Source organism: Arvicanthis niloticus, chromosome 4, assembly GCF_011762505.2.
Source record: "Arvicanthis niloticus isolate mArvNil1 chromosome 4, mArvNil1.pat.X, whole genome shotgun sequence".
NCBI classification, from domain to species: Eukaryota; Metazoa; Chordata; class Mammalia; order Rodentia; family Muridae; genus Arvicanthis; species Arvicanthis niloticus.
The window spans coordinates 69,133,033-69,160,645 of NC_047661.1; the positions used below are offsets into that span (position 1 = coordinate 69,133,033).

General features: G+C 45.9%; 1 protein-coding gene across 3 annotated transcripts in view; it reads left to right on the top strand.

Moving 5' to 3' along the window:
* Positions 1–2,475: 2,475 nt before the first annotated feature.
* Positions 2,476–27,613, top strand: part of Adar (adenosine deaminase RNA specific) — a 37,403-nt gene continuing 12,265 nt past the window's right edge. For 2 of the 3 annotated variants that reach the window (XM_034499681.2, XM_034499682.2), the window contains exons 1-6: positions 17,662–17,781; positions 21,577–23,005; positions 24,303–24,486; positions 25,506–25,654; positions 26,127–26,265; positions 26,389–26,573. In XM_034499681.2, coding sequence (XP_034355572.1) covers positions 17,754–17,781; positions 21,577–23,005; positions 24,303–24,486; positions 25,506–25,654; positions 26,127–26,265; positions 26,389–26,573 — 2,114 coding nt within the window. In that variant the 5' untranslated portion in view covers positions 17,662–17,753. Of the gene's footprint in view, positions 2,607–16,112; positions 16,212–17,661; positions 17,782–21,576; positions 23,006–24,302; positions 24,487–25,505; positions 25,655–26,126; positions 26,266–26,388; positions 26,574–27,613 lie in introns of those variants that run through there. The other variant, XM_034499683.1, reaches the window with a different exon arrangement.

Sequence of the window (27,613 nt, forward strand, 5' to 3'; positions counted from 1 at the left end):
AGGTCTGCCCACATTCCTGTTAACTTTTGGCATCTCTCAGCAGGCTTGTGATTCCTTCCCACCATGGTTGACAGTTCTTCCTTGATTGGTTCCCCCCCCCTTTTTTTTCGTATAATTTAAATACCCACACTCAGTCGATCAGGGCCCAGTTGGCACCCTATAAATTACATGCACAGCCAGAACCAGCACAGACTTGTTGAAGGAAGAAGGCAAAGAAGGGTTCAGGGTCCAGCTTCTGGCTCAGGCTGTGGGCTGGCCCCAGGTGCTACTGCTCTTTTCAGAAGGTAAAGATTTCAGGGTATCAGAAAAGGAAGACTGTCTTCAAGGCTCCCTGGGATGGACTTGCTTGAGACTCCATGTGCCTAAGGCTTCCTCCACCTGGGGCTTGCACTTGGAACAGGGTGCTTGCTCAAGCCAGCCTCACTCATTCCTGCCTCAGACTTCAACACTCTGCACTTCAGCTCTAAATGGGAGTTTGCCTCTACTGATGCTTGGGACAGAAGCTGTGCCCGTTCTCTATTGGTGATCTGAACACTTGTTCTTCAAGACACAGCTCTTGGTTGGGACCACAAAGCCTTCTGATAGCCTTCTCATTGCTATAATGGCTCTCTACTAGAACCCCACTGGTCTGAGAGGCCAAACCTCTTCATTTTACTTGTCAAGTCCCATGTGGCAATGTTTTAAAGCTGTTTTATTCCACTTAAGATTGTTGATCCCGAATCAACAGTAAAGTACGTCTTATCTGTCCACTGCATTCTTGGAGGAGGGTGTGAAAAGAACTTGGCTGGAAACAGGAGATGTTCTCCACCACATTATTATTTCACTAACAAAAGTTAAGATCTGAGATATTAAAGCAACACAAATAGCAGCCGGTATGTGTTCTGTGACTGTTTCTGTGGAGACTTAAACAAAAATCTACTCACTCCAGATAGAGGATGAATGACAGGCTAAAGTAATGACTCCACCAAAGTGGAGATTGACAAACTAATGAGTTTACTGGGGTTACCTATAGGAGTAACAAATCACTCAAAAGCTCATCCAGCACAGGCAACAAGTCAGGGCAGCCAGTTGTGTCTCTTCTCCCTCCTAAGCAATCTATTACTACCTATGTAACTGCAGGGAGGGCCTTATGAATCTTGTAAGTTTCAGGAGCTTCCTGGGCCTTATCTGAGTCCTTTTTTTTTTTTTTTTTTCTGAGACAGGGTATCTCTGTGTAGCCCTGGCTTTCCTGGAACTCACTCTATAGACCAGGATAGCCTTGAACTGAGATCTGCCTGCCTCTGCCTTCCAAGTGCTGAGATTAAAAATGCACCTTACCACACTGGGTTTACTCCCTGAGTCCTTATAAGAGGAAATTGCTACGCAATATGGTATAAACATTTTCTATAAATAAATCAATGATATGCTTGAAAATGGACCATAATATGCCAAAGACTCATCAGTCTTGCATCTAGATAAAAATACCAAGGAAAATTTTATACAGTGGTATCAGAAGATAGTGATCATAATCACACCTGGAAATAGAAGACTGAAATTATGTTTAAATAGTTAGAGAAGGGATACATAAATTAACATACATAATGAATTATTCTCTAGCAGTGAAATTGTGCAATATGCAATTTACTCAAGTTGCATGATAAGAGATGACACTTAACAAGTTTCTGAAAATAAAAGTCCCAGGAAATATACGTACAATTAATAAAGATGTGTTGCTTACTAATAACATGTGAAGAGAAATGAAAGCAAAGTAGTAGCTGTGTAAATGCAAATTCATGGTGGGAGTTACTACTGAGGTGAAGGCAACAGTACAAGGTTGGGACCACTTACAAAGTGATGAATGGCTCATTGGAAATATTTTAGTTCTTCTGGTGGGTGTCATGTTGTAGATGTGTTGGTTTATTTGACGAGTATGGGTGTTTTGCATGTGATATGTTTACAGATCATACGTGTGCAATGCCAGTGGGGGCCAGAAGAGGGCTCATAGGAATTCTCTGGAATCGGCATCACAGATGGTTTTGAGCATTCATGTAGGTGCTGAGAATCAACAGTGAGACTTCTGGAAGAGCAGCCATTGCTCTTAGCCCCTGAACCATCAATCCAGACCCCATTCTGTTGCACTTTCCTGCACCAACTTAATTAAATTAGATCTTCAGAAGCCTATTGGCTACAGAACATTTGACAACTAGTTCTGTGGCCTTCAGGTCCTCTTGAAAAAGAAGATTGTATCTACACATAATTTCCCGGTCTTCCGACCAAACCACATTATGGAGAACTGGAGAGTAGAATCCAAGGCCCTAAGAAAAACTGCAGTATCCTGACACCAAGTACCTGGTTCCCACCATGCACACAAAAATGTCCTCCTCAGATGGTAAAAAATTGAGAGAGAAGAAGCCACAAGCCCCTCATTTTCCAAGGGCTCAAACAAAAGAGGGATGCATCACATGGGCCTCCCTCCCACGCCGGCGCGCTAGTGATGTCACCAATCTGCGCCCTAGCCATTGATTCCTGACTGAAGGTTGGGGGGGCACTACGGGTTGGGACCAGCCGGGAAGGTCCGGCGCAGGCTTGGGCTCACGAGTGGGCAGCGTCCGAGGAGTCGCGCGCGGGTAAGAGGCTCCTCGTCCCACACGGGCCGCCGCCTCCGCAGCCTGCAGCGCTGGAAAAGGAGACGCGGGGAGCGGCGGTGGAGGCGGCGGGGCTGCGCGGATGCTCGGGCGCTCGTGCGGGCGGGAGCCGCTGGGTACCCGCGGCCCTCCCGCCGAGAGTGCCCTTCCCCTCAGATGCGCGGGCCCGGAGCCTGGCCCCGGGAGCCAACCCCGCGCTTTGGCGTGGCTGGCACGGGGCCACGAAGGTGCCCGCCGTGGGTTCCCACGCAGGATCGCGGGCACGGCGCTCAGCCTCGGGCTGGCCCTGAAGCAGGAGGCCTTGTTGCGTCACCTGCCTTTCCTTGGTCTGTTTGGCTTGGTTCTTGGGCCCTGCCAGAGGGTAAGGCGTTCTGCGTCGGTATCCGAGTCCTGGGAAACCCTGCGGTGGGCTTTCGGACGCGTAGGGGGGAGAGGGCAAGCGTGCAATCAGCCTAGGGGGCTGTGTCTAAGCGGCTGCAGAAGGACACCGGCACACTGGTACACTGAGGCCTCCGACGCTGGCTGCAGGAGAGGGAGGACAGGTTGCTAGAGCAGGTCATTAGGGACGGAGAATGCAGGAATGTCAACTTGTGGGCAGCTCAATGACGATGCCAACTTATTTCTCTAGGAAAGAGGTCTTGTTCCCATCGTTTTAAAGGTCCTGAAAAACATCCATGTTATTTACAGTTGAATGCTTGCTGTATGGGAGGCAGAGAAGGACACTGAGGCGGGCATAAATGGTAGAGGCAGGTCCACCGTTTCTCAGTGACATTGCTCTCCGGTCTTCTCCTTGCGCTTATCTACAAAATGAAGATAATTATGCCTCCCTTGACTGGCTGTAAGAATTTAAAGTGGCTCGCTATGATTAGGGGCTGGCACGCAGGCATTTGTATTGCTGCTGCAGCTTCGCATCGGTGGTGTAGTTTCAGAGGCGGGAGATATTTGTGCTATTTTGGGTATCTGCTATCCTGCCGTTGTTTTCCTGCTGTAGACTGCATAAAATTCTAGAGCTGAAACGAGATTAAGACTTCAATTTATTGTACTAATTATGCCTTCTCTTTTTTGAACGTTTGCTCCTGATACTGTGTCGGGAACTTCACATACACTAATTTATCTAACCCTGCCAGCAACCTAGTACTGTAAGTACTGGTCCCATTTTACAGATGGCACAAGGTAAGTCTTGGCCAGGATCCTAATACTGTCGAAGAGCTAGAGCTTGAAGCCAAACCATCAGGCTATGTATGTGGTTTGGGTCTTAATCTTTTTCAATGACTAGGATTCTGGCAACGTGAAGGTATGGGCAGTAGGGGATGAGGCATCGTTTCCTGTGAGAATAGCACCTAATTGTTGAAATGATTTGTCTTCTCTTATTTTACGTCTTACCCAGTATTGTTCAGATATGAGCCAAGATTTAGCTTTTTTGTTAGGAGTGGAGGTGAAGGTGCCTGGGCTTGGGCATACAGCACTGGAATCCTGGGCAGACAGTAGGTATTTGATGATTGCTTGTAGAGAAGAAGAAAACCCTGAGGCCCTGTTACTCTTGCCAGCAGGAGACCAATGCTTCCCCTTAAGCTGCTATTTTTAATACTTCACACACTGTCACACAGGATCTTACTGATTCATAGACTTAAAGATTTCAAACTCCCTTTTAGACCAAGGTTGACATTATTATCTGTGACAAACTGATTAGAGTTTTGAAGTCCGACAACAGCAGAATCTGAGCTTTGGGGCTTTCGCAGTGATCTCCTGAGCTACAGTGACTCGCTTTGCTGTGACATCTGGCAGACTTGACCTTACTGGGCACAGCTGCATAAAAGCTTTGGCTTTTTTTTTTTTTTTCCCCCCCAAAAGCACCAGACGACTATTTGGCATCCAGGTTAAAAAATTCTGTGACTGATGCTATGTCCCTTTTGCACAAGCTGGAGTCATCTGAGAGGAAGGACCCTCAATTGAGAAGTTCATGCCTTTGCCTTTCCCAGGATGATGGTCCGTGCTCTAGAATTTTAAGCTATAGTAAGCTTCCCCTGTGTGGCTTTATGTCAAGGTTTTTTTTTATCACAGCAGAAGTGGAGCTTGAACACAGCAGGTTATATTTCTGGGTTTGTTTTGGTTTTGTTTGTTTGTTTGTTTGTTTGTTGTCTGAGTCAGGGTTTCTCTACATACCTTGGGCTGTTCTAGAACTCACTCTGTAGCCAGGATAGCTTCAAACTCAAAGATCTGCCTGTCTCTTCTTCACAAGTGCTGGGACCAAAAGTGTAAACTACCACTACCCAGCTTGTTCTTATTTATTTATTTATTTATTTATTTGAGGCAGGGTCTTAAAAATGTAGCACAAGCTAACCTGGACTACAGTGAAGACCCAGCTGGCCTGGAGTTTATAAAGATCCTCCTGTCTTAGTCTCCAGAGTTCTGGGATTACATATGCACCACCATGCCGCCCTCACTTTTGCATGGGAGCTGTCTGCTTACTGCACCGCTCTGTGTGGCCAAACACTGAAGAGGGGCTTGCAATTTACATCTCTCCCATCTCGGCATTGTCTGCCGCATAGACTGAAAACCACTCCGCATGGCATCTTTGCTTGTTTTCACTAGTCTCATTGGTGAGAGCAGGGGGAAGGAGCTTCTTGTTTTCTCTGGGGCTAGGGTAGCGGTTGGCATCTAGCAGGTACCTAGTGAAGGTTTAGTAAGTAACAGTATGAAAAAAAAATGCTGCTGTGTTAATGAGGTGCCAGTGTGCTAGACAGATCATCTTCCTATAAAGGTCTGTAACTCCATTCCTACCAGACCTTTCAGGAAGGCAGACCCCTCTGCCCATATGTCGGTTTGTCCTGTAGACGTCAGGCCTATGGAGAGGCCAACTGGGAATTCTTCCCTGTGAGATAGCCTTTCAGAACATTACTGATCTGTTTGAGAAAGAGTCTGTCTCACCATGTTACCCAGGCTGGCCTTGGACTCAAGTAATTCTCCTGCCTCAGCCTCTCAAGTCACTGGGACCACAGGTTGCATTACCTTACCTGGCTCCTTGCTGTACTTTGATGGGGTGTGTTATGGTTTTGTTTCTATCTAGAGGTCTTTTTCCCCCCCTTAGGATTTTAATTTCAAATATTTCCTCTAGTACCTAAAATGTGCCGGGCACTGTTATAGCCTTTGAATTAAAAATAAATAAACAAATCACACCAACTTATCACAAACTGCATCAAAGTCTCAGACTGGGCCAATGTTAGGGGTCAGTGTTGTGAACTTGAAAGTGTCTTGTCTTTTTAAAAACCCAAAACACCCAGGAAAAAGCTTTCAAAGAAAAGAAGAGGAAAGAAAGATCTCCATTAGAAAAATTATAAGCTGGGGGCTGGATAGATGGCTCAGCAGTTCAGAGTGCTACTGATCTTCCCGAGGACCCAGGTTCAATTCCCACCACCCACAGGGTAGCTCACAATCCTCTGTAATTAGTTCCAGGGGATCTGATGCCCTGTTCTCGCCTCTCTGCCGTCATCGTGGGCTCATGGTGCACATACATACATATGCAGGCGAGACACTCACAGAAGAGAAGAATGATAAAGGAGTCTTCATCTAGTTCATGTCTTCCTTCAGAAGCGGCTTCCAGGAGCAGCCTGCTGTGTCTCTCCCACCCTCCTTAGGTTTTTACACTCAGCTAGCATAGATACCATCAGCAAGGTGTTTGCTTTTCACCTAACTGCAGCTAAGCTGTAAGGGAAGATTGCATCTAACCTTTTATACAGCCACCATCAAAGGGTCTTAGCTACAGTACTGCTCTCTCCAGGGTTGTGTGCCAGAGCCCTGTTTGCTTGGGGCAAGTTGAACTCCCTTGGGGCCTGCTCAGGCATTTAACTTCTGCACATTTAGGCTCTGGAGATCTCAGCCATCTTCCTAGTTTTGTGCTCTTGACCATAAACCACCTCCCCCAACAACAACACAACTGGGGGAAATGCCTTTTTTTTTTTTAAATATATATATATTATAGAAAGAGAAAGTCTGATCTCAAGCTGGTGGGGCAGGGTTGAAACCTAGCTACTAAGACTGCCTGCTGTAACCCTACCTAGCAAGACCCTAATCTTTAAATAAAACAAAGAAAAAAAAAGGAAGAGTGAGGGTGAGGTGGGCTTAGGGATATAGTTCTGTGGCACAGGCACAGGCTTAGCATATAGAATGCCTTAGATTCGTTCTCAGCACTGGAAAAAAAGAGAGAAGGGTGGAGGTGCTTCTCATACATAAGGAAAGAGGAGTGCCGTTTCATGCACTGCCGCCATATGTCTAAACTCCAGCCCCTCCAGCCCCTCCAGCCCCTCCAGCCCCTCCAGCCCCTCCAGCCCCTCCAGCCCCTCCAGCCCCTCCAGCCCCTCCAGCCCCTCCAGCCCCTCCAGCCCCTCCAGCCCCTCCAGCCCCTCCAGCCCCTCCAGCCGCAGTTCTCTGCTGAAGTGTCATGTCCTAATATGCTTCTTAAAAGGGAATGAGGCAGGAGTGGCCTTGATACAGGATTCCTGGGATCAGAAGTGTTTTGGATAGTAGGGTTTGGGGCAGGGAAGATTTAGGGGATATTTGCATATGCATAATGAGATGTCTTAGAAAATGAGTCAGAGAGTAAACACAGAATATCATTTATCTTTTCATACATGCCTTACACACACACAGCCCGAATGCAATGTCACACAGCAGTTTCATGGTATATAATTTTATGTCTGACCATGTCAGAGCTTAAAAGGCTTCTAGCTAGAGCATTTGGCTCTCAGATATCTGGGATGCTCAGCTCATACCCACTCCTACTGCCTTCAGCAATGTTGAACCATGCCTTGTGTGGCTTCCTCCCTGCCATACAGAATCAAACATTTAAAATGGGAAAACTTAAGACCAGTTTTAAAAATATTTGGTTTTAATTTATATTTCATTATGACTAAGTGAAGTTTTTTCAATATCCAGTCAACTATCTTTTTTATATTCAAAATTCTTAGTATTTGTCTATTTGTTGTGCTTAAGTGAGTTTAAAAAAATAAATTGTGTAGATGCTGTACAGCAGTGGTTCTCAACCTGTGGGTCATGACCCCTTTGGCAAACCTCTGTTTCCAAAAATATTTACATTATGACTCACAACAGTAGCAAAATTACAGTTATGAAGTAGCAATGAAAATGACTTTATAGTTGGGGATCACCACAACACAAGGAACTGTATTAAAGGTCAGAGCCTTGGGAAGGTTGAGAACCACTCCTGTAAAGGTATGAGTGTATTTGTTAGAAAAAGCAAGCTGATTTGCTGTGGACTTTGTTACATAGTACCATCTATCTAGTTTGGGCTTTGGTATTAAGCATAAACTCTATTTGGGATTGGGGTGTAGCTCAGTAGCATGATTGCCTTGTGTGTGCACAGCATGGCTTCCATCCCAGCACCAGAGCTTAAACGCTTCTCATTCTTCTGAAGACAGATTTTGTCCTTTTGGGTTTTTTCTTTGTCTATAAGCTTAAACATGTCCCCCTTCATTCTATTTTTAGTTTTTACATAATTTTAAAAAGCAGGTTTTGGTTTTATTTTAGGTTTTAAAAAGAAATTTGATGGACTTAAAAAAAAAAAAGTGCATATGGTTCTGCCTGCACTTATCTGTTCAGCACATGTATGCCTGGTGTCCATGGAGACCAGAAGAAGGTGTTGGATCCCCCTGGATCCAGAGTTACAGATGGTTATAGCCACCATGTGTGGTGCTGGGAATTAAATCTGGGTCCTCTGTAAGGAGGGCAGGCAGTGTTCTCAATCACTGAGCCATTTCTCCAGCACTTATCTAGTTAATTTTTTTTAAAAATGTTACACAAGGGGCTAGAAAGAAGGCTCAGCCCTTGAGAACACTCTCTGCTCTTCAGAGGATATGAGCTCAGAAAGTATCTGTGATGGTCTGCATACGCTTGGCCCAGGGGTGGCACTGTTAGGAGGTGTGACCTTGTTGGAGGAAATGTGTCACTGTTGGGGTTGGGGTGAGCTTTGAGACCTTCCTCCTGGTTTCCTGGAAGTCAGTCTTTTCCTGTTTGTCTTTGGAACATGATATTGAACTCTCAGCTCTTCCTGCACCATGCCTGCCTTGGTGTTGTCATGATCCCGCCCTGATGATAATGGACTGAACCTCTGAACCTGTAAGCCAGCCCCAACTAAATGTTGTCCTTGTAAGAGTTGCCTTGGTCACGGTGTCTGTTCACAGCAGTAAAACCCTAACTTAAGACAGCAACATACATGATGGGCAGCTCATGACTACCTAGCTAGCACCCCAGCTTCAGAAATCCAGTGTTCTCCGAGAGAGAGAGAGAGAGAGAGAGAGAGAGAGAGAATGTGTGATACACATGCACAATTAGAAATAAGAATGTTAACTGAAGTTATGCCGTTAGTGCTGTATTGTAAAACTGTTCTTCAGTACAGATGCTCCTGGCTTAGGCTGGTCTGGCTTGTGTGCCTTTTCACCTTCATTACGTATGCAAAGGGCATACACATCAATAGGAACGTATTTCACAGTTGGATCTTTCCCCAGCCATGTGTAGTTCCATAGTACCCAGCCACACTGTCCAAGGGACACAAAGGGCTTTTTACAGCTATGCTGGCTACCAAGCTCTGGTGTCAGCACGCACTCCTTTTTAGTCAGTGGTGGATGTACTAGGATGTGGCCCTACTGAAAGTCAAGGGTCATTCATACAGTCCATTATTTTAGTATTCTTAGAATTTTAGAAATTGCTACAGGAAGTTCTGTTTATGTGCTTCGCTGGGCACTGGTTTAGCACCCAGCTTATCTATTCGTGTGTAGTCAGATGATCGGGTCAGCCTCTGCCCATTCTTTCTCACATGCTCTTAAAACTCTATTCTGAGATGATGTGTGTGCTTGTATGTACAGATTTTATGTGACTCATCCTGTGTTTTAACAGAAAATAAATGTGTTTAATAAGTAGCTAAATCAAAAAATAAAACATTTCTACTAGAAAATCATCGAAGCCTATTTCTAGTCACTACTCCTGAAGACAACTACCGTTCTCATGTCCTTCACCAGAGAGTCCTTCTAAAATCCCATGGAATCCATAATGGAATTATGGAGTGTATAATTTTTTTTGGTGTTTCTGGTTTTTGTTTGTTTCTTGTTTTGTTTTTTGAGATAGTCTGACATAATCCAGGGTGACCTTGGATTTATTATATAGCTGAGGATGACCTTGAACACCTGACTCTCCTGTCTCGATCTCTCAAGTGGTGGGATTATATGGGCATTTTTCTACCACACCCAGCTTACATTATTTATTTGGTATGTAAATGATATATATGTGATAGGTATGTATGTATGTGGTATATATGTATCCATGTATGCTTCATGGTGCTTTGATTCCAGCATGTAGGAAGCTGAAGAAGGTGGATCTCTATGAGTTCAAAGCCAGCCTGGTCTACATAGTAAGATCCTGTCTCAAAGTTTAGAAACTGGAGGGACAGGGATTGTTCATTGGGTAAAATGCTTGTAAAGGACCTTAGTGCATGGCAGAAATTAGAGCTGTTGGACACCGAGTGTCTACCTCCATTTCTCTCCATCTTGTTTTTTGAGACAGGGTTCCTCATTTAACCTAGAGTTCACCAATTCAGTTGGCTGGTAAGCACCAGGGATCCTTGTCTCTCTCTCCCCAGTTCTGGGATTACAGATGCACACTGCTGTGTCTAGCTTTTTATGTGAGTGCTGAGGATTCAAATTGAGGTCATTACACTTGTGTGACAGGGACATTACCAACCGAGCTGTCGTCAGTGTTCCTTTGAATAGCCCTGAGGTTTCTCTTCAGCTGGAGGGGCATTTGGGTGGCTCTAGTTGGGGCTATGAAGAAAAAGTTCTAAGGCTGGGCACTGAAGTGCTTTGACCCCAGCACTTGGGAGGCAGATGTAGGTGGATCTCTATTGAGTTCAGCCTGGTCTACATAGTGAACTCCTATCTCAAAATAAAGTTTAGGAACTGGGGTGTGTGTTCAGTAGGTAAAATGTTTGCAAAGGACCTTAGTTTGGTCCTCATAACCCAAGTTTAAAACAGAACAGAAGTAAGCAAAAACCCCATGCCAGCATAGTAATGTACACTTGTAATCCCAGTGTTGGGAGATGGAGTGAGGAGGATCCCTGTGGCATGATGGCCAGATAGCCCCACTTACTTAGTAAGCTTCAGGCCAGGGATAGACCCTCTCTTAAAGAAGATGGACTGTGTTCCTAAGGTTGTTCTCTGGCCTTCACACACACATAGGCACCCTCTCCCTGCACAACACGTGAACTTTCGTATACATGTGCACACTAAAAAACAATAAAGGTTGTAATAAAGGTTCACACAAGTGGTGAAAAACAATTTCATCTTAAGACATTTTTAAGGAGTATAGAGGCGTGTGTGACCAGCTTTCCAGGTTGATTATCAGCTGAATCATTGATTACATTGTTTAGTTAGCTCAATGATTCAGTGATACAGTCACCTTGTAATCATCATAAACTGAAATTACATACATGCTTAAGGCCTTTAATACAAGTCCAGTTGCTTTGCAGTTTAACTTTAGAAGATAGATCCTTGATTGTTATTTGTTGTTAAGTTTTATTCTATAAATATGGGTGTTTTGTCTGCATGTATTTCTGTATCTTAGCGTTTCCATTGCTGTGCAGAGATATTATGACCAAGGCAACTCTTACAAGGACAACATTTAATTGGGGCTGGCTTACAGGTTCGGAGGTTCAGTCCATTATCATCAAGGCAGGACACATGGCAGTGTCCAGACAGGCATGGTGCAGGAGGAGCTGAGAGTTCTACATCTTGTTCTGAAGGCAGACAGGAGAAGACTGGCTTCCAGGCAGCTAGGACTAGGACAAGGTTCTTAAGCCCACACCCACACTGACAAACTTCCTCCAACAAGGCCACACCTCCTAATAGTGCCACTCCGTGGGCCAAGCATATTCAAACCACCACAATCTACCTGGCACCCATGGAGCCTAGAAGAGGGCTGGGATCTGAACTCCGGTCTTTTGCAAGAGCAACAGGTGTTCTTAACTGCTGAGCCATCTCTCCAGCCCCTCCTCCTCTCCTACTCCCTCTCCCATGTGTCTCTGTACATCAACTCATTATGTAGCTCTAGCTGGACTAGAACTCACTATGGAGACCAAGCTGGCCTCAAATTCAGAGATCTGCCTGCCTCTTCATCCTGAGTGCTAGGTTTAATGGTCAGAGTTGCTATTTTAATTTGTTTGTTGTTGTTTTGTAACAGGGTCTCACTATTTAGCCCAGGTTAGCCTTCCAAAGTTTCCAAGTTACTGGGATTAGAGTTGTGTACCACAATGCTTGCTGCTTCTCTTGACTCGATCACTATAAATATTCACTGGATGAGTGTTTGCTGAATGCTTTCTATGTGCAAGGCTCTGTGCTGTGTCATGAAAGTAAAAGCTCTCAGTGCACAGGCAAGCAGACTTGATTAATGAAATGACCATATAAATTGTCGTAAGTGCAGCCGGTAGTAAATGTAAAAGTGCCCTAGGATTGTGGGCACTATAAACTTTATATGCCCTTTCCCTAGTGTTGGAAAGGGACTACCAGAAAACTGGAGCTGGACTTTTCAAGCCTGAAAGAGTGTGATTTGACTCTTAGGCAAATAAGATGGAAGGTGGGCCAAGCCAACAGTATATAATGTGGCAGACATCGTTTTGGGCCTGAACCTTTATCCTAAGATTAATGGGTAACCTTCAAAAGGCAGCCTTCAAATCAGATTTGAGAACACTTTAGAGGAGGCCAGGGGTAGGTTCCAGAATCAAAATTAGACTGTGAAAGTACCCATGGAGTCCCCAAACCAGTATTAAGTATTCTCAGTTTTATTTTATTTTTGACAGAGCTTACTCTGTAGCCCAACCTGGCCTTAAACAATTGGCTCTCTCAGTGTAAAGATCCTCGAGTGCTGGCATTATAGGTATTGATGACACTTTGCACAGGGCATGGCATTTGCTTGGAGTATGTATTGGAAAACTGAGCATGTGCGCTTTCCCAGCAAGGCCTATGTGCCCCAAACTGCGTAACAAATACTGCAGACTGATGACTCAGCACTGCAGATGCTTCTCTCTCACTCTGGAGGCTGCTTGGTGTCACTGCACCGATGTGACTGTGACGGTGTGGGCTGGGCTGGGCTAAGCTGCCTCTGTAGGGGGAAGTGCCTGGCCTTGCTTGTTCCTAGAGCCACTGGCATTGCTCGGCTTGGGACTGTGTCACTGTAGTCTTTAATGTCAGCATCTCAATCACTGTCCTCCGACTTCAGAGGATCTCCTCTGTGTGTAGATGGAGATTTCTGTGAACTTGTCAATAGTGAAAAAATGACATTTTAAAACAAGTTAGAAGGCCTGGTATGGTGGCATACACCTGTAATCCCAGCACTTAGATGCTGAGACCAGAGGATCTTGGGCAACACAGTGGAATCCTATTTCAAAGAAAATAAAGAAAGTTAGAAATGGCAGAGACCTCTGCAGGGAAGACTGTAGTCAGCCAGCAGTGGCTCTGAAAGGTCCACAGTAGGGAGTAGCTGGCCCCTCCCCACCCCCAGAGCTTCCTCCTCAGTCTCTGCTCTAGGACAGTAAGAGACAGCATCACATGCTACCTTTAAATTCTATTAGGAAGATGGAATAAAAACTGCTCAATTAAGGACAGGGAGAAACAGGCAGAGGCATGCAGATCTCTTGAGTTTGAGGCTAGCTTGGTCTACAGAATGAGTTCTAGGACAGCCAGGGCTACACAGAGAAACTGTCTCAAAAAAAAAAAAAAAATGGGGAAAAAGTAAATTCCATATATTGGTTGTTTCTTAAATTGGCTATTTTATGAATTGTCCATCTGGCAAATTGGCTGTTAGTGACATCACCTGCTTTTCAAGAAACACTGTCACACTGTCGAGCTCAGGGCCCAGTCTGCTGTTGCTGCCCCCGTACAACACTTAATTCACAAGTTAAGGATGGGGCTGTTATCTTGCAGGAGCTAGGACTGAGCAGAGCTCAGGCTGAGACTGGGGGAGAAGAGGAAGGAAAACCAGTGGATCAGAATCCGTTACTTTGAGCCCTAACTCAGTGGAACCCAGATGTGGGCCAATAGCTGAGTATTCCACTGGCCAGAGCCACCCCAGCAGCTGATCAAGTGCTGCTCACAGGACTAAGCTTGCGTAGGACAAGCAGCTTGAGCACCAGACATAGAGCCATAGGGTTTATAGAATTATTTTGTGAGCTGCTCATAAAGCTAAATGTGCACTGGTGTGCACATGGAATGTTCTCCACAAGACTGTTAGCCATTGTTTTGACGATTGTTTTGGCATTGTTGTTAATAATATAACTTTATTGTGTAACCACTAAACTTACCTGGCACACACATCTTTTCCTTTCATTTACTAGAGAACTGACTCAGTAATAAAAGCGTGTCCCTTCTTCTGGAGACTTCTGTTTTAGGGGCATACCCAAAACAGTTCTTGCTTTCTAGTAATTTCAAAATTAGAAGCCATTGGAAGGTAGAGGCAGGATGATAAGAGCTCAGAGTCAGCCTTAGCTATTTATGGAGAAGTTCAAGGTGATCCTGGACTATATGAGACCCTGTCTCAAAAACAAAACAAAACAAAACAAAAAGCTGGTTCTGGCTACTGACAGCTATAGAATACCTCTCAGGGTCAATATAACTGGCTGACACCTCATTCTTCTGTCTCCTGAAAGCCTCCCAGATTATCTGAGCAAATTAGACTGCTGGGGAAGGCCCTGTGAGTTTAGAAAAATGAATGTTTCAGGGCTAGAGAGATGGCTCAGTGGTTAAGAGCACTGACTGTTCTTCCAGAGGTCCTGAGTTCAATTCCCACCAACCACATGGTGGCTCACAACATCTGTAATGGGATCTGGTGTCCTCTTCTGGTGTGCCTGAAGGCAGCAACAGTGTACTCACATACATGAAATAAATAAATAAATAAATAATAAATCTTTTTTTTTTAATGAATGTTTCAGGGATAGTAGCTGTTTTGATAGAAAGAAAAACCCAATAATAAATATTGAAGAGACTGGACACAGGTGTACCTATATCCCAACACTCAGAAGGCTGAAGCAGGAGTTCAGGGCTAGCCTGGGGTACATGCAAGTTCCTAGACAGCAGGGATATATACAATAAGACCTTGGGACAGAGGGGAGAACGGGAGAAAAAGAACAGAGGCTAATAAATTTGTGCCTAGCGATACAACAGATTATGTTCTTAGGAGCTAGGTTACAGGGTGGGATGTATGGCTTAGCGGCAAAGCATTCGCCTTAGCATAGGCAAGGCCCCTGGGTCAATCTCCAGCATTGATAAAAAGGGAAGGATAAGAACTTGAGTGCATATATATATATATATATATATATATATATATATACTCTTTAAAATAATGCCCTTGGGGCTGAAGAGATGCTCAACTGTTAATTGTACATGCTGCTCTCTCAGAGGACCTAGATTCAGTTCCTAAGTAACCACATCAGGTGGTTCACAACTGCCTATAACTCCAGCTTCAGGAGGGTTCGAGACCTCTGACTTCCAGAAGCACCTGCACTCTGTACATTTCCCTCCCTCATGCACAGACACACACAGTTTACAGTCATTAAAATAGTACTCAGTACTGAGTAGCTCAGAGATTCACTACCTTCTCTGATAATACATCACTAGTTGTCAACATGGCACATGGTCCCAGACAGCCCATTTCTTTCTCAGTGCCCCTGTGGGAGCTGACACTAAAGGTGATGAGCAGACACTACTGTACTGTAGAGGCAAATGACCCAGCTGTGTGCAGACAGTCATATGTGTTCTGACACCTAACTACTAGAAGTTATAGAATCAAGAACTATTATCTTCTTAAAGTCAGGTTAAACCAAATTACAACAATCCAGTCAATAATCATAAACCCAGATAGGTAAAAGCAAGGCTGGGGGGACTGTGAGCCTGGCCACAATGAAGCCAGCCTTCTGTGAGTGCCAAGAGGGAGGTTGTGATTCCTTATTTTAGACATAACTGAATTATTTGTGACTAATGAGAACCCCTCAGAGGTAAGTACTTCACAGGCTGAATTGAGGTTATTTTGGAACCTGGCAGGAGGCTCCCAAGCTCCTAGGGAAGTAAGCTGCTTGTGACAGGAATGCCACCTATTTGTTCCCAAGGCCCTCCAGCTAAGGGGAAATCCTGGCAAGGGTGAATAGCCACAGACTGCAGTGGAAGCAGAAAGCTGGATTTCATGATGTGTACCTGTTGGTGTTTTCTGAACATTTTCATAATAAACAATAAGCAGAACAGTGCAGATATTGGTACCACCTTTGAGCCTGGAGACTTAAGACAATTATCAAGGGAGTGAGACAAAGTTTATGAATGAGACTGTCTGCAGGTCCTCAGTGGCTGAGATCTGGCAACCGCAGTGGTTCTTCCGAGGGATAAACTGATCTAGTCGGAAAGAAAGTTCTCTCTACTGAGAGCCCTTCCTGTGTTTGATTCACAGAGGACTGAGGGCTGGGAGGACAGTTGCCTGCACCAGAATCACCATGAAAATTCTTCTGGATTCTTCCTGATTATTTAGCAGGAAGGCAAGAAAGCAGAGGTAAGGTACCATGCACATGATGTGAACAGAGCAGAAACTGGGGAGATGGAGGAAGACTAAAGTACTACAGTGAGAGCTGGTTCTGTTTATTGCCTTTTGAACCTATGGATTATAGCATGCGTACATACACATATATGTAAGCATGAATAAATCATCAGTGCACACAGTTAAGCAAACATATTTCATACCCAGGTGAAAAGCGACTATCATTAGCCACCAGAACATGCCTTCCATTTAGAACACCTTCACCTTGGACTTGAACCTGTCTTGTACATGATTCAACTTGGTTTTGGGTGGTCTGAGACATGAGGTCTTCTTTTGGTATTGTTACATTATTTCCCATCTGCTGTGTGGCTGTAGTTTTTATTTCAATTGCTGTGTAATAATCTAAGGTAGGTACATTTGCTTATTTTTGTTTCCAGTGTTTTGTGGCTTATCCTGCTTTGTGCATATAATGGTTAAACCTCGGGGTGTGTTTTCCTAATGACTTCCTGCAGTGACTGGGGGCTGCTCCATCTTGGTCCTCCTGTGTGCTAGTTGATGGTGCCTCTCTGGTGAATGGACAAGAAAACTTTAACTCACTGTGACTCTCTTTACTGAGGTTCCTGGATAGCACCAGATGGAGCTTTTTTTCTGTGTTGATTGCTATTTTTTTATTTCCTCCCATGAAGTTTCCATTCTGCAAATTGTTTTACTTCGAGGGCACTGTTATCTATTCACCTATACTGTCTGAGACTCACCGTGCAGGGGATATAGGCTAGAATAGCCCTGCCCACTGGAGAGCCCCAGGGAGCACTGGAGGCAACTATACCAACAGGAGGGACGTGATTGGGAGTGACTTTTGAGCCATCCATCTTGCTCAGACTGCTACATCTGGGGCTCCTACTTGCACCATGTGCTGGGTGCTGACATTGTAGCACACACTAGATGCCCAGACTGCTACATCTGGGGCTCCTACTTACACCGTGTGCTGGGTGCTGACACTGTGGTACAAACACACCAGGGATGTGGAAGTAGAGTTCCTCCGAAATCACAAAAATGGTCAGGAGTTATGGAATTTTATCTACAAAAAGGTATGAAGTTTGGGGCAGCCAACAGGGTGAACGAAGGACAGGCTCGTGGGGACAGGGCATTGGCCAATGGTCACTCTAGGAAGGGACAGACTTGTAAATCTTGAAAGCAGTAGGGATTAAACACGGAAAAGGAACTTCCTCACAGGGCGGAGAGGGCGCTGTTGCGTGCCCGAGTGAAGTTTCCCAAAATACCGTGAACAAAAATGCGCTCGTGAACAAAAATGCGCTCGTCGCTGAAATAAATTGCACCCAAGCTCTAAGCTAACTTGTGTAGTGCCTGCTAGCGAGGGCGGAGTGGTGAGGAAGGCCGTGGGTGTGGACTACGGCGGCCCAGCCCTTATGGTGGGCGGGATGCTGCTCGGCTACTGGGAGCAAACCCCTCCTCCTGACCCAACTGTTGGGCGGGGAAGCCTTTCAAGGAAACGAAAGTGAACTCTGGGGAACCAGCCATCTTACGGCCACCGGCGCAATGTCTCAGGGATTCAGGGGACCTACAGGTAAGCCCGCAGGGTCTGCACCCTCGTATCTGGCTCGCGTAGTGCGAGTTACCTGGGTCATGAGCTCCTTCTCAAACCTAACTGCCAGCCCTTCTGGGGATTTCTATTCAGTTAGTTCTTGTAGCTTTGAGCATTCTCAGGAAGAAGGCTGGTGAGAAGATAGACCTGCATCTTAGCCAGACAAGGACCCAAGCCGAGGCAGACACCCCTTCCCTTTCTGCTAAGATCCTTGACACCTCCCTGAGCCGCTATAGCCCAACATGAGCAACTTTCCTCTCCTCTCGTTCCTCCTTGCTCTTTTTCAACTTCCTGAGAAATTTAAATTATCTCAACTAACCGGCAGGGGGAAGTGTTTTGTGTTCGTTATGGCCTAGAAGAGTGTCTTTCCACAGCTTACTGGATAAGCTTCTGTGGAATTCTAATTAGCACTGAAATGAGACTTGTGCTGCAGTGTTCTGAACAGAAGAAACCAGATTCAGAGGATTCATGCTGTGTGCAGCACTGAATATGACATTCTGGAAAGCCATGGGGATGGAAACTGATCCTTGAGGGGAAGGAGAAACCTTTGGTGGCATTGGGACTGTTCTTTATCCTGATTTGACCATGCTGGTTTGTTTTTGAGACAGTTTCTACGTGGTGCCTTGATTGCCCTTGAGCAAGCCACCAGTCTTTCCTTCCTAGAGCTGCAGTTGCAGGCATGCCCCACCCAGGCTTATCCCTCAAAATTTAAAAAGCTATTTGGGATGTACCCATATCCTCACACTTGATAAGCAAATGCTCTGCTACTGTGTGTGTGTATGTGTTTTAAAACTTATGATTTGGGGGGTATGATGACACATGCCTTTTAATCCCAATACTCACGAGGCAGAGGCAAGTATATCGCTGAGTTCCAGACCAGCCAAAGGTATGTAGTGGGACCTTCTCTTAAAAACACAAACAAAACAAAACCCTCCTCCAACAGCCAACTTTTAATTTTACAGATGTACACGCACACTTGTACTCCTTTCCACGCCTAAGGACAACCTCAGAACTGGGCCCTCAGGGCTCCAGGAATTTTTCTTCTTAGTCCCCTATACCCTAAAGAGTCCCACAATTACTGATTCTTATACCACACACTGGGTTTTTTTCTTGGGTTCTGGAGATTCAAACTCAGGTCCTTAAGATTGTGTGGTAAGCGCTTTACCTACTCAGCCCTTAATGGTGTGTGTGTGTGTGTGTGTGTGTGTGTGTGTGTGTGTGTATATGTATGTATGTGTGTGTATATATGTATCTGTATGTGTATATATATATATATCTCCCTCAAAACACTGAGGGCATCTGACTTGAAGGAAAGCATTTTTTACATATACTATAGTATTCACCTGTGGAGCGTATATGGTAAAGACAAATAACTTATCTGTTGGTCCTAGAGATGAGAGGCAAGTTCAGAATGGTGTTTGGAGAGCCATGTTTGATGTTAGATGACATGTTCTATAGTTCTCATGGTAAATAGGCCTGAAGGGAAAGAGCAGTGACTTGAGGGGTTTATGCATACTCAGTCCCAGTAGTGACTGTCTGCAGCTGTTTTCAGTTGGAGATTGGTTTTTAGAGGCTTTTAGGGTAAGAACACAGGTAGCACAGTAGTGATTAGTGTATCCCTCAGGAGAGTCAGAGGAAAGCTGTGAGCACATCAGAAACATCACTGCATGTTCTGTTCCCTTCTCTGGTCCTACCTCCTCAAAATAACTCCTTAGTTTCATTTCTTCTCTGCTCATTCTAGTGTGCGTGCATACATGTTCTCTCTCTCTCTCTCTCTCTCTCTCTCTCTCTCTCTCTCTGTCTGTCTGTCTCTCAGGTTTTTCTTTTTCTTAACAGAAGAAAGCTTAACTTACATGTACTCTACCATTTACACTTTTAACATATACCAAATTGTTGTAGTAAAAATGCAGATGTATTCAACACACATGTTCAGAAATTGTGGCTAACATTCCATAGTCTGAGGCTGTTGCAGTTCATTCAGCCGCTTTGTAGCTCTGCACACATATTTGCCAGATTTTGTCTGAAAATAGCCATGTAAATCAAGAATGTAGTTAGGACTGGAGAGATGGCTCAACAGCTAAGAACAGTGGGGGTCACATTGTGCAGTTCTGGGGGAAGTGGGTCTCTGTCCTCTGTGGACGCCAGGCACACATGTGATGCACAGACATTAATGCAGGCAAAGCACCTATACACATAAAAAATAAGTAGACGAAAAGGAGTTTATCTAGAAACTGACTTTAACTTCTTTAAAATGAAAATGTCTTCTTTCTAAGTTCACTCAAATTGCTAATCAGATCTCCTACAATTCCCATTATTGAACTGTGTGATTGGGCCACTCATTCTGCACCATGGCACCTGTGTCCAAGCCCTGTAGGATGGGATGGGTAAGGAAGACCAGGGGTGATCTTGTTTGTGTGGACTTTGGTTCCGAATATGCTGGTCAGCATTGTCTAGCCTCTTGTAGAAAATGTTTACCAGCTACCAGAAAAGAGTTTCAGGGTTTGATGGCTAAAACATGTTCTATAATGGAGACATTGGTAGGGTCGCTAGACGAAGACATCATGTAGCTGAAAGGTGAAGATGGTGGTCACATGGGAATTGAGAAACCCCATGGTCAGGTACCGAAACAGTGATTAGGATGGTAAGATTCCCCAGTCATGACTGGTGGGGAACAGAAGGCCCAGTTCCTGTAGCCTTCAGGAGAGTCAGGAAGGCTATGAGCATGTCAGAGACATCAAACTGTGCCCATCCCCAGCCACCATCACTACTGCCCCCATCCTGTGACCTCTGCTTATCCTGTCACTACTGCTCCCCACCAAGGTGTTCATGACATGGAGTCCCCAGATGCTGCCTCTGCCAGTCCTGAAGAAGGTAAGAGGACCACTGGTGGTGATGATTAGACCCTGTCTGTCTCCATGTCCAAGTGAGCCTAGGTGCTACCTGAAGAGGGAGGACCACATGCCATTTTTAGATGGCAACTTTCTGGCTTCCCTATAACCAAATTTTGGTCCTCCAGGGTTGTGGCTAACAGGTAAATCACCAAGGCCCTCTTATCACATGGATATGGCTCCTGCTGTTACACTCCTCCCTCAGCTGAGAGGAGGTGCACTTCTGTTTCATCCAGTCTTAAGTTCTGCTGATCAAGATCATCTACACGACAGGGTTTTTGACTACAGGTGCTGTACCGTGTAATAGAAAGCCTGACTCACTCCGATGACTGATCTCATGCACCCCCAAGTCCTGTGTTTCTCCTCACTTTCAGGGTTGTGGTTCTTTTTTTTTTTTTCTAGAATACCATTTGCTTATTTTTCTAGTTTTACACTTGTTTGTTTGTTTGTTTGTTTGTTTGTTTGTTTGTTTGTGGGTGTGATATACCATCCTGCACACGCCGTGATCAGAGGAAGGTCACTTCTCTTCCATCACTTGGATCTCAAAGGCACCAAGTCTGTGGCAAGTGCCCTTGCCCATTGAGCCACTTTTTAGTTGTGTTTTCTAGTTTTAAGTGGGCAATTATAGGGATGAGTGGAAAGGTGTTCCCCCCTCACTGCCCCCAGCACTGAACTGTGTCTTGCAATCTGCTCCTTCTCTGTGTTCCCTTGGGAGCTCCGAAGCAGTAGCCAGTAGTGAACTAAAGTCACCCTAGTGAGAACATGGGCCACAGCTCAGCCACCCCACCTGTTACAAAGCAGGAACAGCTTCCTTAGGCACAAACTGTAGGGACCACGGGCTCATATGTAGCTCTAACTTGGGCTCTATCTTCCGTGTTGTCTTCTGCAGGGGTGTTTCCTCACCAGACATGGCCCTACTCGGACCCTAGCTATGAACATAGCAAGTGGAGATACCCACAGCCACATGGGCAGGAGTCTTACCCTAGGAATTTCCAGCTTCAGCAGATAGAGTTTCTCAAAGGGCGGCTCCCAGAAGCACCCTTGATTGGACCACAGACCCAGTCACTGCCGCCATTCCTCCCAGGACACTGGCCAAGATTCCCAGGGCCACCTGCCCAAGACAAACAACTGGAAATCTGGGGGTTCCCCAGGAGTGTGACTCTCAGAAGTCAGGGGTTTCACATAGGATCCCCACGTCCTCCCCCACACAGCAGGGGTCCACCATGGAGAGGTGCTGACGGGCTTTGCTCACACTTCCGGGAGCTGAGTATCAGTCAGAATTCGGAGCAGAAGGTCCTAAAACGGCTAGAAGAGCTTGGTGAGGGGAAGGCCACCACTGCCCACGTGCTAGCCAGAGAGCTCAGGACCCCCAAAAAGGACATCAATCGTATATTGTACTCCCTGGAAAGGAAGGGAAGGCTGTGTAGAGTGGGGACACCTCCTTTGTGGAGCCTTGTACCCTTGAATCAGACTTGGACTCAGCCCTCTAGAGCTGTGAATCCAGACAGTTGTATCAAGGACGTCCCACAAGGAGAGCCTGGTTTGGACAGTGCGGAAGGAGACCCTTCCTCTGACTTAGAAGGACCTTCTGAGCTTCTTGACATGGCTGAAATCAAGGAGAAAATCTGTGACTATCTATTCAATGTGTCAAACTCCTCTGCCCTGAACCTGGCTAAGAACATTGGCCTCACTAAGGCCCGAGATGTGAACGCAGTGCTGATTGACTTGGAAAGGCAAGGCGATGTCTACAGGCAAGGGGCCACTCCTCCCATCTGGTACTTGACGGACAAGAAGCGTGAGAGGCTGCAGATGAAGAGAAGTCCGCACAGTGCTCCTGCAGCTACCCCAGCAGCTGTCCCAGAGGCTGCCAGAAGCCCCTCATTCCCTGCCTGCCATGCACCCCCATCGGGTGCCTCAAGCAACATGGCAGCCTCCAAGAGAGTGGAGAATGGGCAGGAACCTGTGGTAAAGTATGAAAGTAGGCAGGAGGCCAGACCAGGACCAATGAGACTGCGGCCTCACGCTTACCACAATGGCCCCTCTAGAGCAGGGTATGTTGCCTCTGAAAATGGCCAGTGGGCCACAGATGACATCCCAGATAACTTGAATAGTATCCACACAGCACCAGGTGAGTTTCGAGCCATCATGGAGATGCCCTCCTTCTACAGCCCTACCTTGCCACGGTGTACACCCTACAAGAAGCTAACTGAGTGCCAGCTGAAGAACCCTGTCAGCGGCTTGTTAGAGTATGCTCAGTTCACTAGTCAGACCTGTGATTTCAACCTGATAGAGCAGAGTGGACCATCCCATGAACCTCGGTAAGAGACTACCCAGGACTCATGCCTAGTGTGAGTCAGACACTCTGGCTCTTACACTGTCTTGGTTTACTTGTGAGTGGTATCCTTGGTGGTTCCTGTCTTTGCCTTCTTTCCTTTGCTATTAATCATTCTTTGGGTTTCAGCTATAAGGAACACAGATGCTGCCAGGTGTGGTGGCACATAATCCCAATTTTCAGGGAACTGAGGCAGTGTTGAGAGTACCAGGTTTAGCCTGCGCTATTAAATAGTAAGACTGTTTTTCCTCAAAAGAAGGAAAAATGAAAAACAAAACATTGATGCCATAGTCAAGTGTCTCTTACTATGGCATCAATGTTTGGAAGACCTAGGAAGTAAAAGGTTTGACTTCTTTCACTGAATGAAATAAAAATCCAGCTTGAGTAAAGAACTTAAGGCATTTAAACTCTTGAGCAAAGGAGACTGAGGCTAAGGCCAGAGGTCTAGGACAGGTATTATGGTTTTCATCCCAGACCTGGGACAGACAGAAGTACAGCCCTGCACAAGCAGTCTAAGGACAGATTACTACAGTGACCTTAGATACACTACCCACCTAAACAGCCAAAATCAAAAGTAGCTCTTTACCCATTCCTCTGCCTCTCCTTCCTCCCCTCTTAGCACCTAGCAGACCTCTGCCCCGGGACAGGCAGTCTGGAGAGTGAAAAGGAGCAGTATAATCCCTTTGCTGTCTTTTAGGACCTCCATGGAGGAGGCCAGTCCTCACCTTTGTGGTCCACCCATCTCTTGTGTACTTTATTATTTTCATTTTTAAGAAATGACAGGGAGCCAGCATGCCTGTGATCCCAGCTCTTGGGAGGCAGAGTCAGGAGGATGTCTAGTTCAAGGCCAGCCTAGGCTGCAGAACAAAACTGTCTCAAAAACAGATGGGCCAGCAAGGTGGCTCAGGAAGTAAACACATGCCACCAAGCTTGACAACTTGAGCTCAGTCCTCTGAATCCATGTAGTAAGAGGAGAGAACTGGCTCCCACAAACTGTCTCTGACCTCTACACATTTGCACACACATTGTAATTTTTTAAAAAGATACCACTGAGTGTGGTAGTGCACACTTTTAATCCCAATACACAGAAGCCAGAGTCAGGAGGACTTCTTGAGTTTGAGGCCACCCTAGTCTTCATATTGAGCTTCAGGACAACCAGAGCTATGTAGAGACCCTGAAAGGCACTCAGTGTATAGCAGAACATTCTGGGGTAGAGATCCCTTTAGAATGAGCAGAGGGATGACCTGACCTGGTGTTCACACATCTAATCCCTTTCCACCAAGATTTAAATTCCAGGTTGTCATCAATGGTCGGGAGTTTCCCCCAGCTGAGGCTGGCAGCAAGAAAGTGGCCAAGCAGGATGCAGCAGTGAAAGCCATGTCGATTTTGCTTCGGGAAGCCAAAGCCAAAGACAGTGGACAACCAGAAGACGTGTCCCCCAGTCCCATGGAGGAAGACTCAGAGAAGGTGGGTAATGTTCCCTGGGGAAGGTAACCCTTGGCATTTGTGTGTCAGGATTTGACAGACTCTAGAAGCTATCATGGCTCATAGTCCACACTCTTCTAAGGTAACACCCCTGCCTTCCCTACGCACTTCCCTTCCCTCATAGCCTCTGCCTATACTGGTCTGATTATATTTGCAGAATGTCAGAGTTGAAAGGACCATGTATTAGTTGGGGTTCTCTGGAGGAACAGAACTTATAGAATATAGAATTGAAAGAGCATTTCTTAGATTGGTACATGGTATGGCCAGAGTCATCAAATGAGCTGAGAGGCTGAATACCGGGAGTTGCTGAGTCCACGAGCCTGCATGCCTCCCTGGGCTATCCCAGTCTGGCACTGAAAGCCTGAACTGTTTCTGGAGAGAGACTCTAATGCCCAAGAGGCTGCATCTAATATCAGGGAGGGAGACAGGAGCAGCAATAACACAGGAACTCCTCAGTGAAGCACGCAGAGAAGCAAAGAGTTCATTCGTTGCCCATGACCTTTTATCTGGGCTACCAACATTTAAGGTTGATCTCATATCAGTGAAACAATCAGGACAGTCTCTCAGACATGCCCAGGAGCCAATCTGATACAGACAGCACCTCACTGGGGCTTCTTCCCTATGGTTCTGAGCTGTGTCAGATTGGCAGTTAAAACTAGCCATCACACACCTTGGATCCACTCTCCTCTCTTAGCCAATACCCATCCCTTCCTGTCCCCACAGTGTCTCCTTTGGAAGACCCCTCCTCACTTTCAGTTGTCTAAAAGAAGTTCTTAGCTGGGCAAGGTGACCTTATCTGTAATTGCTGCATTTGGCAGACTGAGTTGGGAGGATCACCTTGGGGTCAAGGCCAGCCTGAGCTCTAGGAGAAGACATTGTTTCCACAAACAAGAAAGAAGAGATAAAGTCTCTGGCCTCCTCACCTTTTCCTGCTGTGAGTGTTCTTAGTGTCTATGCTTTAGTTTAGTTAGTTTTATGCTTTCTCCTTCTCTTTTCTTCAGCCAGCAGAGTCCCAGGCCCCCAGCTCCTCAGCAACATCCTTATTCTCTGGGAAGAGCCCAGTTACTACACTGCTTGAATGTATGCACAAACTAGGGAACTCCTGTGAATTTCGTCTCCTGTCCAAAGAAGGTCCTGCTCATGACCCCAAGTATGTCTTATGTGTGGTGTTTCCTGTGGAGGTCTTCCCCAGAGTAGGAAAGACATTTCCCACTGCAGCATCAGAGATGAGAAGTCTTTTCCCGGTGTGGCCTCTCTTGCTGCAGTCTGGAAAGGGGCCTTCAGGGTGTGGATGCTGCTGTGAAGCAGAGATTAGGAGTTCGAAGGTATGGAAGGCTAGGTAGGGTCATGGCGTGGACAGTGTGGTGGGACACAAAGGTTTGGGACCTGGGCTTACCTTCGCAGCCCCCTACTTGAGGGTGCTATCACATAATTATTCAGAAGCAGGCTTCTGGAGTGGGTGAGACTTGATTGACCCTGGAGACACTGGGAGCAGGAGATGGCCGGAGCACTGGCTATCCCAGGCCAGAATAGCTGCAGAGGTGGGGGAAGGCAGCCTGACCGAGGTTAGGCAGACCCTCTCAGCCCAGCCATTGTGATCTTTTGCCATTGTTTCCTCTAAGGTTCCAGTACTGTGTAGCAGTAGGAGCCCAGACTTTCCCCACTGTGAGTGCCCCCAGCAAGAAAGTAGCAAAGCAGATGGCTGCAGAGGAAGCCATGAAAGCTCTGCAAGAGGAGGCAGCCAATTCAGCTGATGACCAGGTGGGCACTGTCCTCCTCAAGTTACAGGCTATTTTTTTACACCATGGGCAAATACGGTTGTCTTTGAGTCCCTCTGAGTTTTCTGACATATTACTGGTTCCTCTTTGACTAATTTCTTCTTAGTCTGGAGGTGGAAATGCAGACTCACTTGATGAATCTGTAGCTCCCAACAAGATCAGGAGGATTGGTGAGCTCGTCAGGTACCTGAACACCAACCCCGTGGGTGGCTTGTTAGAGTATGCCCGTTCTCATGGCTTTGCTGCTGAGTTCAAGCTCATCGACCAGTCTGGACCTCCACACGAACCCAAGTGAGTATCTCAGTCCTGCCTACAACCATAGGGAAGAACTGATCCGCATTAACTGTGAATAACAAGAGGGCAGATTGTCTGCACAGCCTAGTGAAGACATTAAGTCAGCCATCTTGAGAATTCAATCACTAGTCCATTGAGTGTGAGCATTTTAGTTTTATGAGCTAATTTTAGTTTCATACAAAAATCATTCAGATGGTTGAAAAGGTGTGCAATGGAAAGTTTAATTTCTATCCCTTCAAGTTCGTGCCTGGGCACTGGGCCAGGTGTACCTGCTTCATTCATCATGGAAATAAATACATGCATTGACCTGCAGCCTGGTATTCACCCAGAAGTACTGTCTGGGAGAGCTAGCTAGCTTACTTGCTTGCTTGCTTACTTATTTGTTAGTTAGTTAGTTAGTTTGTTTGTTTGTATTTATTTTATGTGTGTTTGCATGAATGTCACCATGTGTATGCAGTCCCTGAGGAGACCAGAAAAGGGTGTTGGAAGCCTTGGAACTGAAGTTACAGACCAGTTGTGAGCCACCATGTGGATAATGGAGTTGAACCCAGGTCCTTTAGAAGATCAGTCAGTGCTCTTAGCTCTTAGCCGGAGCTCTCTCCAGCCCCTTAGAGAGCTCTCTAGATTACCCTGTATTCTGTTTCATTTTTATTTTGCTTAGCCTTAGTCTCACTGTGTAATAGGCTGACCTCGAACTCTCTATCCTCCTGCTTCAGCCTCCCAAGTGCTGGGATTATACAACAGCACCATCACACCAGTTTAATCAGATTTTCCACATTCAGCAGTAAGTCATAGGAAGTGCAGTGGAAGAAATCACCCTCCTACAGTACAACCAGACTAATAAGGAAACAGAAAGTAATACAAAGCCTGTGAGTATATAGTAAGATAATACCAGTTGAAGATGGAGAAAGCTTTGATCCCAGCACTTGGGAGGCACAGGCAGGTGGATTTCTGAGTTCGAGGCCAGCCTGGTCTACAGAGTGAGTTCCAGGACAGCCAGGGCTACACAGAGAAACCCTGTCTCGAAAAACCAAAAA